The 13126-nt window shown below is 36.2% G+C and overlaps 2 protein-coding genes across 4 annotated transcripts in view; one reads left to right on the plus strand and one right to left on the minus strand.

The window, feature by feature from the left end:
- The window catches only part of YTHDF1 (YTH N6-methyladenosine RNA binding protein F1), a 13887-nt gene continuing 761 nt past the window's right edge, over positions 1-13126 (minus strand). Inside the window, exons 2-5 of the mRNA XM_007422823.3 lie at positions 10969-10993; positions 8579-8658; positions 4902-6425; positions 1-1627 (exon numbers count right to left, since the gene is read on the minus strand). Coding sequence (XP_007422885.1) covers positions 1601-1627; positions 4902-6425; positions 8579-8658; positions 10969-10993 — 1656 coding nt within the window. The 3' untranslated portion in view covers positions 1-1600. The remainder of the gene's footprint in view (positions 1628-4901; positions 6426-8578; positions 8659-10968; positions 10994-13126) is intronic.
- BIRC7 (baculoviral IAP repeat containing 7) overlaps positions 12475-13126 on the plus strand; it is a 17849-nt gene continuing 17197 nt past the window's right edge. For all 3 annotated transcript variants that reach the window (XR_015798569.1, XM_025163115.2, XM_088154306.1), the window contains exon 1: positions 12475-12859. The gene's annotated coding sequence lies outside the window, so the exon portion shown is untranslated. The remainder of the gene's footprint in view (positions 12860-13126) is intronic.

Below are 13126 nucleotides of genomic sequence, written 5' to 3' on the forward strand. Positions count from 1 at the left end.
TAAGTAGGTATTATTTATTAAGGCTTGTATTCTCCTAGAGGAAAAAGTTAATCTGATGCTGTTCCATTACTCCTTACATCAGAAGTAACAGACAAAGCTATATGTTCTAAATACAAGTCTAAATGATACAGCTTAAACTTTCATTTAAATTGGAGGTCCTCTTGCGTAAATATTGTTTTTCAGAAGACATCTGCTTTCTAATATAAGTAAAAGATCCTCTACGATTAAACACGTGCAGATTCAATGTGCTAGAGCAACAGGCATGAGCACCAAGAATTCATGCTAAATTTTGAAACTCCGGTTGGTGGCCAGTTCTTCGACAGCTTCCTCATTCCACAAAAACATGACAGAAAATTCATTTCTTAAAACAGTTGTTTTTACTCATCCAACAGAAAAAATAGGCACACACACACAATCAATTTTAAACATCTGAAGCATAATCCATCATATGAGTCTGAACTAAGATTCTAGATTAAAGCTCACCATTATTAGTATAAAATCTTAAGTGACATCCTCAAGGGGGTGAGTGAAAAAAAGGGGCAGATTAAAAGTAATGTATTTAATAATATTAAAAAGCAGGGGGGAAATTAAAAGCCACGTTACCCAAGCCCCTGCAATGTTGAACACATATTTAAATGATTAAAAGCTACAGATAAAGCAAAAAATTATGGTAGGAAACTTCTCAGCTTTTTCTCGCAGGATATGATACAAAGCAGATGTTCACTAATGTTCACCAAATATAGACAAAATAATTTAAGACGTAAAGTACAATCCATGAGGAATATTTCTCATGCAATATCCACAAAAAATAACTGCAAATGATGAAAATGTACAATTGTGTTTGTGTTAAGTCCCATTTATACTTCTTTCATGCGAAATTACCCCGGTGAATTATGCCTTTTTGATTTTCTGTAAGGCAGAAGTATACTTTAAATATTTTTCAAAAATAATGAAAAGAACAGATAAAAACTGAACTTCATAAAATAACCTGAGCTTGCTGTATTAATGTCAACATTTTTGACACAGGTTATTTCTCCAAGCAAAATTACAAAACAAACTGATATATTTCTGTTTCTACTTGCCATAAGAATCAAAACAATTGTGGGGATGGTGAGACAAGAGGATATGTAGTACATAAATATAAAAACAATGACTTTTCAGATTAGAAACATAATTTGTGCTGCAATTAAAAGTCTTTGGAAAAGGCTAATATTTTCAAAATCTTCAATTGTAGATGAACTTGTTTAACCAACTTAAAAAAAATAAAAAACAAGAAACATCTTTATTAATGGATTCTACAGCATTTTACATAGAAAAGATACAACTTAATGCATATTCAGCTGGGCAAAGAAAAACAAAACAAAAACCAACCCTCCACTACAGTGTATTTAAAAGATGCAAGATTTGAATTTCCCCTGCAAAAAAGAGATATTGGAGCTGAAAGCTTTATAGTCTCCTGATGCCAGAATACACAGCACCAGAGCATTTTTAAAAAAAGATTCAATTTTCATAATCAAATTTAATATCAGTTCTAGTGTGTGTGTGTGTGTGTGTATATATATATATATATGTATATATAGCAAACCATATATGCTTATTCTTATTGTTTATTTTGATTCTGACGTTCCTGCAAAGAGAAAAACAGGAAATTAGAATGTGAAAACTCACAAAAACTCTTTACCTGTCCTAATTTTTTTAAAAGCCACACTACCCTAAAACATTGGGGCACGCAGTTCCTTAAAATTTCAATTTTGTTGCATGTACACTGTGGCTTGCCTATGGTGTAGCAATATTTACTTATAATAAAATACAACTAGGAAACTGCCCTCATGCCATGCACATTTTAAATATATCACAACATAGCTTTCTGTGATACTAACTTTAACTCCTAAAGCTAAACTAGGATACCTAAAGGCAGTGTTTTCTGTAAAATCAGGAGATTCTCCAAGTACAAAGAAGTACATTTCTTTGCAAATTACAAGTTACACCTTAAAACCAGGCTTAAGGGTGTATGCTTTGAAGTTTCTAGAACTCTGTAACTATTGATGGAAAGTGATCTGTGGAACATTTAACTTTCTCTCTGCTGGGGGGTGGGGGCAGGGTGTCAACTGTTTTCAGGAAAGTTCACAGCATTCCAGAAAATAGATGAGATATTAATGGATTATATAATGTGGCAAAGTTTCAAGAAAGTGTATAAAGGACTTCAATGACTTTAATCTTCAATGTCACCATTTTTTTTACCAGAAAGTACTTAGTTTCAGCACAGTCCCAGAAGCTTGTTACTTGAAAGGGCAGAAAAGCATGGTTTGAGACTTTTCTCTGTGAAAACTCTCTGAATCACAATGCTAAAAATGGTGGCTCCAATTCTAGGATGTCCTGAGCAAGTGATGACTTCTGGTCCACAAGATGTTACAGCATCTACTATTTCCCATTCGACACCCACTCATTCCCATTACGTTCATGTTTTCAAAGGGTTCACATTAATAATAATTTGGCTGCTCAGCTCCATTTCTTAACGTTTTGCCTAAAACCTTTGGTAGCCAAAGTCCTTTGGCTGATCAGCAGGATAAAACAGTATCCTAGGCAAGTTAAACCAAGCAAACATGTTGAAGGGCACTTTGGACCAGCATGTCTCCAAAGATAGCCTCAGCCATTTGCAGGTGCAGCATCACTTCTGAAACTGAATGAGATCTTAAAAACATGGAAATACAGTACTGGAAACATGTAATCTTCCAAGTTTGCTCAGGCTGCTGATCGTTCTTTAGAAACAGACTACTACAGCCACATACTTTAACTGCCTAAGACATGCCTGCGCTAAAAAAAGACTTCATGGACCCTTTTATGTTACAATAACAACTCCAAAGCCACAATCCATGGTAGTCTTTTAAGGTGAAAGAAGCAAGAAATGCTGTACAGAAAGCAAGGGTTTTTTTGCACCAAGAAACCGTTTTTTCCTGTATGTATCAGTTATATGCATTAAAGTATCAGCCTAAACCTAATTACTGTGTTATGTCCTGTAAATTATTCGCAAGGATTTGATATTGGTGTATCTAAAAGAACATTTTTTTCTAAAAGAAAACCTATTAATAAAATAATGCAATTTAAATACAATAACCTTTTATGCCTTTATTGCAACACAAGGTAAGATCATTTTGTTCTGTGCTTCAGTGTAAACAATAAGTAGCAATTAAATTTAAGCTGGTGTGAGCACGCTAAAATTCTACAAACAACAATTCAGTTGAGGACATTATCTTCTGCTCCCAAGGGAATTGTAAAGTAAAGGTATTACCAGAAATTTCAGGTAATTCAATTAAGCTTACAAAAAGGACAGGAACACTGCAGCCTTACATTATTCCTGGGCAGAACCACATCCCCATCAGGTTTCTAGACTGATCCGGAGCTCACAGACTAGTAAGTCACCTTCCAATTGAACACTACTCCTGATAACTTATAGAGTCATATTCCTGCCATTTTCTCAGGGTGATATGAAACTAGTTTGCTATTGCTTTTTATCTTTATTTTCCAGTCAGCTTGCATCCCCAACTTTCCAGTTGCAATCCCCTATTCAAATACTAACCTAAATCAGCCAGTTGATTAGATGCTGAAATCTAGCTGGGTAACTTGTAGACTAAAGAGATCTTAAAACCAGTAACTATAAGCCTGGCACAGTTGAACACCTGCAGTTGAGATACAATCTTGTCCAGTGGAACAAATATGGTAACAGCAGCTGACACAAAGAAATTCATCTAGCATCTGGCTCTATGGCTAATATAAATGTACAGAAACTTTCCCCAGGCCTCCCTTTTAACAATGAACTCGATGTCACAATAATTCTATTTTATTCACACCACTGACTCTTGTGCTTATCTTACTCTCCATTTTTATTTTATTTGTGGTTCCTGTAAACTCATGAGCAGTTCTACCAAAACCTTATTTTGCAGTATTTTGGAGAAACTAATTTAAACAGGCTGTGCTTCTATTTTGTGCTATGGCTGCGTTATTAATGTCCTTAAGAGATATTTGCTGAATCCCATTTACAGGTCAACCTTTCTTTTTTTCTGGTCTTTATAGCATTTTCCTTTAAAAACCTCATGGTTCTTTTGGTTCTGGTTTAAACCAATCATTGTCTAAATGCTTTAAGGATGCACTTCCATACTGTATTAATAATTTTACAATAAATTCATTTTACACAAATATTAAAATAGCTCACATAATTGAGGTGTACTAATCTTTTTTTTTTCTAAATATGAGTGGGGTGCAAAATTTCAAATTCAAAATACTTCATTACAAGTTTGTGTTTGAAACAGGCTTTCTCGATAACTCTGAAAGCATTATAAGTTTGAAACACTTAAAAAATGGTTGAAATAGGCCATTTTGAACATTAAATAATTGTTTTTAGACAACATGTGGCATTTTGGATTTGAAAGATTTTGCATGCCTGTACTAAATAGATACCAACATCCAATTTGTGTAAAAGGCTCTTTCGTTTCCACATGGATACCTTTTAAGCTCTTTCTTCAACCAGCAGCCAGAATATCCCACATAAGGAACAAAAAGCTGCCAATCATTGCACCCCTCTGTAAAGTAGAAGCACATCTTGCTCGTGCATGGATGAGTGATTTGTATTTCACTTATTTTCCAAGCCCTGTAACAGCCTACATCCATTACAGCACTGAAACTAAGCCGTATTTAACAATGCAGACACATCTCAACTTTTTGGCCTGTTACAATAAAGCAGGTTAAAAAGCTTTAGGGTTGAAAGCCTGTGTGTTAAATCTGAAGACTGCACAATATCTATGAACCAGTTAGGTTTTTTAAAAGTCCCTTTCAAACACTCAACTCCCATTCACCTCCAGTGTTGCTTTCCCCAAATTGAATAAAATGTTCTAAAGCCAGTTTACCTTTCGTACCACCTCTTCCTCCTCCTGGCGCTTTTCATAATGGGAAAAGTCATCAAAGATGGAGGTTGTGTGCTTGTACATAGCAATAATTTTAAGCACTTGCTTTGCTTTTTCTAAGGGCACCTCCTGAGTGTCACGGGAGTTTGTAACTGGCTTGTTGTCATTGTTCTCCAGCCTGATGTGTCGAAGCTGGTTGTTGGGAACATCTTTCACAAAGATCCACTTGACATCAAACTTCCCCTTCCATTTGTCCTGGGACCAGACACCAGCACTGGTGCCATAGTCCACTGACGATTTCATTTCTGCCACACCACAAAAATGTCCGCTGCCGTTGACACTGAAGAGTAAATAGACCGGGCCTTTACTATTCATAGAGCGGAAAGCACTGTCCAAACGTTTGTTGCCATGTTCTGTGCTACACCAAATGGAGTATTTGATGGAACGATGAATATCATCCTCAGAATAACTCTTTATTATGAACACACGCCCATTTTTAAGGTTCCATTCAAAATCCTTAGGGTTGTAACTGTGCGCAGCTTTCAGTTTTTCAAGAACAGGGTGGGATTCACCACCAGGGATGGTGTTTGCCGGGGTATTCCCAGGTGAATTGCTTTCATTACTTGTTCCTACACTTTGGCCAAAAGCTGCGTTTCGGTTGCGAGGGGCCACCCATCTGTTCTGAGGTGGCGGTGGCTGAGGGTTCTGGTAGGGCAGCTGTGTCAATGGGGGCGGCTGGGCAGGAATAGGCTGGATAATTTGTGGCGGTGGGATTGACTGAGGAGAAGGGATCTGCTGAGGAGCTGGAATTTTGGCCACAGGGCCCTTATTGTCCCAAGTACCTATGTCCATGTTATGCTTAATTGGCGGCGGAGGCAGAGCCCCTCCTATTACAGGCCCACTTTTTGCTTTCATTTTGGGCTGAGGTTTTGCAGGTTTGCTAGCAATAGCAGCCCAAGATGTTGGCTTAGATACTGGCAAGTTTAGGTTGGATCCGCCGTTGCCAGACAACGCACCTGCCATCCCAGCGCTGTTTACCACAGAGCCTACTGTTTTCACAGCAGAAGTTGTGACATCCCCACCAATCTTCAGTCCAACCATTCCCTGCTCAATACTATTCATTCCAGGTGCTTTATTCAAGGTATCATTATGAAATCCTGTTTGCCCATCCACAATAGTACCACCAAGGGAGCTGGGTGGATAGCTGTAGCTGCTTCCGTAAGCTGAGTTCTGGGTCTGCTGCCCTTGAGATCCACTTGTTCCCCATGCTGAGAAAGGTGGGTTTTCAGGGAAAAAATTAAACCTGTGTGGATAAATGTTGTTCCCCAATCCACCAGGCTGTCCAAACACAGCATCATGCATGAAGTGGTGATCACCGTTACTCAGCTGTCCATAGGTTGTAAGATATGGGATAGGAGGGTCTCCTCCAGTTGACCAGGGTGCTTCACTCAGAGAGTAGGGAAAGCTAATAGAAGGTGGATAATAACTGGACAAGTAGGGATCGGTCATTGATGGATAGCTGTTGCTCTGTTAAATGACAAAACAGCAATTTCAGATTCAGTTGTTTACAACATTATTTAAACTAGAAAAAATATTCAGGAAAGTTCAAATCCACAGTACTGCATAAAAAACTGTAAATGTCTTAATCCTGAAAATGTTTTCTTGCTTCTTAACTGTTTCCATCTCTCAAAATTAAGGCAGGCTAATTCTTAATTCATTCACATGGTTTCCCACTGACTGCTTCAAGGATTAATCGCAAGAAACAGAGCAATTTGAGTAGACATGTTTTGTTTTAAAATCTGCAGTTTGGATAAGTGAGAGGTTATTTTTAAATTTGTTTCACAGTATACTAATATTATAATACTAGAATTAATCTGACTGCTTTTAAAATGTCCTCAAACAATATAACATTATGCAGTTATATTAAACCTCAGTAAAATCAAATGTTTGTAGATTCTTTGACTAAAGCATGTACTGTTTTAAAACAAATGGATTCCTCTGTGCAAATTATATATTTTAAAAGACCTGAAGTTTAAATGCACACTCCAGAGAGTGTTCTCATTTACCCCAATTGATTAAGCCATATCATAAAAGTTCCACATTTGATTCATTACTGTCACAAACATGTTCCTCGTTTTCCCATAACCATATGAAGTCTGGCCTTTTAAAATCATTCCTACTGTTTGTTTCATGTTCTATTTACCCACATAATCATTAATTTCCTTTACATTCCACACCTATCTTGATTCAACTTTACTATTTTAAATTATATTGCCTAACTGTCCATTTTGCTAGCTATTCTTGAGAACACCCTTCCACTCAGTGATTCCAGTTCACCTCTGGCCTGATCCAGCAGCATCATTCTTTTCCCTCAATATTTTATGCAAATCTACCTTCTCTAATTTCTTTTCATACAACATTGGCTCCTCATGTTCTGTCAATGCTCATCAAACTTTCACATTCTTTTTAAACTTTTCACCACATGAATCAGAAATCTTCATACTAAGTGCCATTTTCACTTAATCTCTCTTAAAGCTTATCTCTTCTGGTTAGCTTTTTCTACAGCTTGAACTGCTCCCCAGTACAATGCCCTTGTATGACTCCATATATGCTTAGAGGATCAGCCCTAACCTTCAAGGTAGATGGAATGGGAAATTCATTCTGTTACTGGATGCTGCTCTATCACGTTAGTTTTTCACAAGACTAGCATACCTTTTGAATTGGCATACACACTCAAATCTTCCAAAATTATTTGAGTAATATTAACCCATCCTCTGAAACTAAAGTGCATTGTAGTCAATTGTTGACTACAGCAAATATAAAAGCCAACCATAAGACAAGATACACAGGGGGAAAAAAGGGAGTTCTTATCAATGAGATCCCATCAGATCCAGCAGAATAGGTATGCTGCGGATCCTGCCCACCAAAGAGCTACATATGGAGGGACTCAGGAAAATGGGCCTTTTCTGCCGTAATATCTGCCTTATGGAACGTCATCCCCCCCACCCCCTGAAGGGAGGTTGGCTCCATCCCTGCTGAATTTCCCTCAAAACTTGGTTATGCCACCAGGCTTGGGGGCTTGAAGGGACTGGTGAGTTGCTGAGGTGGCTCCATTGCTGTTAATATCTGCTGCTCTCTTTTTGCCTTTTAATAACAATTTTTAATTCTCTGGACTGCTTTTTATATCACTGTTTTATGGTTTTTATTATACGCTGCCCAGAGTCACGTTTTTTGTGAGATGGGTGGTCATAAAAATATGATGAATAAATAAATAAAATTTGAAATAGGAAAACCTAAAGATGGATTACAGGACAGAAGGATACTTCTCTATAATAATACATAACTTTAATAAAAATTGGAAATATCTACTTAATTCCAATTTCAGCCCCTCAGTTTACAAATTTTCTAGAATATTAAAATTTTCAACTTTAACCAACAGGAAAAATAGTTTTACTCTGGAAACAGGTACAAAGAAGCCATAACATTCAGAGCCAATATGGATTTATTTAAGCCAGTAATTATTTGTTTATTTGAAATTCAAAGAGAATAATATGCCATTTGATTCTCCCTGTCTATGCTAGAAAAGTTTTCCTTTTAAACAAAATTACATTGCTTCCAATTGATTCATGCTCAAAATCCCTTTTAAAAAGTCAAAACACTTTTCAGGCATACAGACTAACCTGATTTGACTGTCCAGAAAGATAAGGCTCAAAATCATTGTCATGAACTGTATCCTTCTGATGAAGAGAACCATTTTGCACTGAAACAAAAGAGCTGCAATTATAACAACGCACATTTTGAAGTTTAAATAAAGAACTGTTTCCTAAAGCACGACAGTACACATAAATAAAACTGCATTTATCCCATAGCATTATCTATTTAGAGAAGGGAAAGAGGTCAGATTTCAACATGATGAAAAACCCTTCCACAAGCCCTCAAGATACCATTGTTCCTTATAAAACTGATCTGAATGGCAGTTACTGAATACCTTGCAAGCAGGTTTTTCAACTACCAGCAACACAATTTTGTTAAGATCAAGAGTAAGATTCATATAATGAACTAAAATATATTTGTCCTGGGAAGGAAAGCTGAAGCATTTAGTGTAAGCAAGAGCACAAATGTGAGAGGCCTCCAAGTCAGCAAGGCATGCCAAAAAGAGGCCAACAACATGCTGAGTGAATGGCCTTTATAAAGTTCAACCCTTGCTATCCTTGAAGGTATAATGTAGATTCTATACTCGTTAGTGCCAAGTTAGATTGATCTAAATAAGACTACTTCCTTGTTTTAGACCATGTGTACCTCACTAACAGTATTTAGTAACTAGTAGTGGTTTCTAAAACCTTTTGAATATCATTCTAATAAGCTTTTCACAGGTTCCTCGATATGATAATCATTAGCACAGACAAGTTTATACAAAAGACAAGTTGCCAATCATTGACTACATTCTGTTGTAACAAATAAAGACAAATGTTAGACATGTTCTAAGGCATGCTCTTATTTCACATAAGATCCCAATCTGATTTTTAAACTGTTTTTATCTTTTAATTTAACTTGGTTGTTTTAATGGTTTTTATGTATTATGATTGTTTTATTATGTATGCAGCCCAGAGTCACTATGTGAGATGGATGGCTATACAAATGTGATTAAATAAATTAAATAAAGTTACATATGTAGTGTACAAAAATTCCATGGTAGATGATATGAAAAGTGCTAACCAAGAAAAGAAAATCTGATAGCCATTACTATAAAGAAATGCATATATACATTGCAATAATCAGAAAAGTATGTTACGTATATTATATTGATTATTAATATTTACATATATATTATATTGTATGTAGTTGAGTTTATTGTGCTAATTTTAGCTTATGGAATTAAGTTTGCTGTAATGTTATTATGCTAAGGAATAATTTGATTTTAATTGTATATATTATTTCATTTTGCATATGTAATTTATAATAGCTTAGTTAACAGTATGAAATAAATGATTAAACTACACTATAAACTATGCTAAATACAGAACCACCAGATACTTTACTTTTTTATATGTACACAAAGTCAGAAAGATATTACAGGAACAAATGAAAATCAAAGTTTTATGAAAGTATTCAAAACAATTAGACATACTGAGTTAAGTCACTTGTGGAGAAATTATTATTACCCACTTTACCACGTTCTTTAAAGCACTCTATTAACTTGCTATGCTACAAATACATGAGGTTAAAAATTCCTAGTACCCTTAACATGAAAAAAATTATAAAATTGCTTTCATAATAAGGAGCATTCCTTTGAACATGTAAATGATATCTTACTTTTGCTTTTTGATCATAAAATGTCAGGATTAGTTGGCTACTGCTAAAAATAAAATATTCTAATCACATTCAAATTCACAGTATGTTGAACAGGATTGGTTATTTTGCCATTAACATTCTATCTTTCAGGAACCCCCATCAAATATTGCTATTTCAGGTATAATCTCTATATCTTGCACTCCCAGACAAGTTCAACTTTTGGAAGAAGTGCTCCAAAAATAGCTTCAGTGGAAAAAGAGTGGTGATGTGTCAACTCCCATGATTTATAATCTCATAATATTCCAATGACAAAAGAGGGAGTTGCAATTGCATTACAAAACTATGGTAATCTTCGAAATTTACTATTTTTTACCTTTAATTTTTCTTAGAGAAAAACAATCCTCTTTTGAAGTTTGACTTTAAAAAAAAAGGGGGGGAATGGGAAACAAATGTTTGCAGAGAACATTGCTTTAATTATTATTCTAAAGTTTTAAGTATAACTTGTTTTGTGAGGTTCTTACTCTAAAAAGAACTATAGAAATTAATAAATATTTTAAGATTTAAGCTGCAATCTTAGATAAAAGCCCAATGAACTGCACAGGCATGTATAGGACTGAACTTCTGTACATGAATAAACTTCACCAGTTATAAATAAATGCTTCTTCAAAAACAAAGGCTTTTACTTTTTTTAATATATCAATTACAACCAAACATTATCACACACACATTCAGATGAATTTACTTTAAGAACTATCTTTCAGGTCAGAACTTTCCTTACCTTTATTATCCTGTCCTTTCGCTCTCTGTCATGCCATAGCACAGGGTAAAATAAAAGAGACAGAACAAATATTTATCATTTGTTGAGTTCTCACAATAAAGCAAACTACCATTTATTGAAAATGCATAACATTGATACAATACTGTATTTCATAATCAAGACAGGTGAGTCCATTTAGGTATCTCAGTCACAATTTTCAACCAGTCTTTTCTCTGGCCTCAACTTTACTTTCCACAACTGTTAGGTCTTTGATAACTATAGTATGATCTCAAAAAATATTTGCATTTATTCAATCCAGTTACAAATAGTTAAGATGGCATCATGGCCTTTCAGGAGATTGGAAACAAATAACAATACCCCCCATGCCAATTATATAATGCAATAATGAATATTAAGGATTTAGTGTTTTTTTTAAAGGAGAAAGTCTTGCTATAAATAATAAGTCTTGAAATAAAAGGGTTGGGGAGTAAGAAATCCAAAGAGCGACAGACTACCGAGAAAACATCTAGCTTCTCAAAAATAAAAATTTGACCATATATACTATCGGTATACAGTATATTTTGAATTTGAAATGCCCCCCAAAATCTCCTTCACATCTGAAGCAGGCAGTGCCCATAACTCAGAAGTGCTTTGAGCACAAAACAGTATTTTTCAACACAATTTTCATTGTTTTGACCATGAAATACTTCCAAAAATCATCAAAAGGGTTTGAATGCAAAACTTTTCACAAATCCCTAATCTATACTTTAAGTTACCAGGTAAACATATGAAACGAAAGAGATTGACTTCTTGGAAGACCTAGAAAAGGGAAGAGACCCTCCAAGCCTTAAAATATTACCCAATGTGCAAGTTGTTGGATTTTAACAGGGATATGCATATAGAAATAGACATATGTATTTATCCTCTCAGCGCATAAAGAGTAAAGGAGGAGAGAAGCAAATAAAAATATCAAGAAAAAAGTCCACTTCTGAGAAATACCTCTCTCCACACAGTGAAGCAGCAGCATGTAAAGAAGCAAGAAGTGACTGAAAAATAAACTCAAGTACCACCTAAGTAGCCTTAGGGAAGTCATTATCTCTCAGACTCAGATCCCTGTAACATGCAAATAATACTATTCATCTATTTTACAGGGCTAGTAAAAGAATTATAAAAATAATACTAAGCTATTTAAATACTACAAAGCTATCATAGTAAAATCAGGTAGTTTTAAGGGCAAGGAAATAATTTTGCATTCACTTAGGAATAGTGCCTTTGGAAACCTCCAATTCTTTTAATGCTCCCAAATTCTTCCTGGGAAACAAAATTATTTAGATATTCCCATCTAAAAGCCAAAATTCTAGATACTGATCCTTAAAGCTGAAGGTGGGAGTGCCTGGACCAGGAGGACTGAAACAGCTAACACAAGAAGGAATGATTACAGAAAAATTATTAAATGTCCATGCAGGGATTGATGCTCAAATAGAAGTATGAAGAAGCCCACTGAGATCAAGTATAGAAAGAAATATAAAAGGGAGGGCCTAGCAAAGAAACAGGAAGCTGAAGTTAGCAAAAACATTCCTACAGAACTAGTGCGGAAATTGTAGCTTAGAGCTGCTCAGGATACAGAAACATAATATCCAATGGATCTGTTCTGCAGCAACTATCTAAAAATTGCTTCGGAGGGCTTGTTCCTATCTAACGCAAGCCCTAAATCAGATCTGCCATCCAAGGTGCACTGAAAGAGGTGGCTGATCACGGTTCTCTGGAATCAGAGCTCTGGAGGAGAGTCGTGCCCTCTTTTTATATTCTGACATTAAGTGGGCACTCAAGCACCAGGCAGTCCTCCAGAGTCCTCCTCTGTAGCAACCCTGAAGGCGGCTCTGCACGGGAGAGCCAGCAGCCAAAATCTAAGGTAGGGCTGGGCAATCTTTTAGTGGCCAAGGCCCGTACTTAACAAAGGCCTGAAGGAAGGGAAGGAGGGAGGGAAGGAGGGAGAGACGGGAAGCCCAAGCAGAGAAGGGCTTCTTTGCACACTGCTGGGTCCACCGCTTTCCCGACGGGTTGGACTACACCTCCCATCGTCCTCCCTTGCAAAGCCTGGCTTCGATCAAGGCTGGTGGGAGGAAGCAGAGTGCTCCCTGCATCCATGAAAAAGCGCGTTATGCCCGAGGAAGGATTG

This window comes from Python bivittatus, unplaced genomic scaffold (genome assembly GCF_059951505.1).
Source record: "Python bivittatus isolate LINGU-HERP-01145 unplaced genomic scaffold, Pbiv_v1 ctg000700_np1212, whole genome shotgun sequence".
Taxonomy (NCBI): Eukaryota; Metazoa; Chordata; class Lepidosauria; order Squamata; family Pythonidae; genus Python; species Python bivittatus.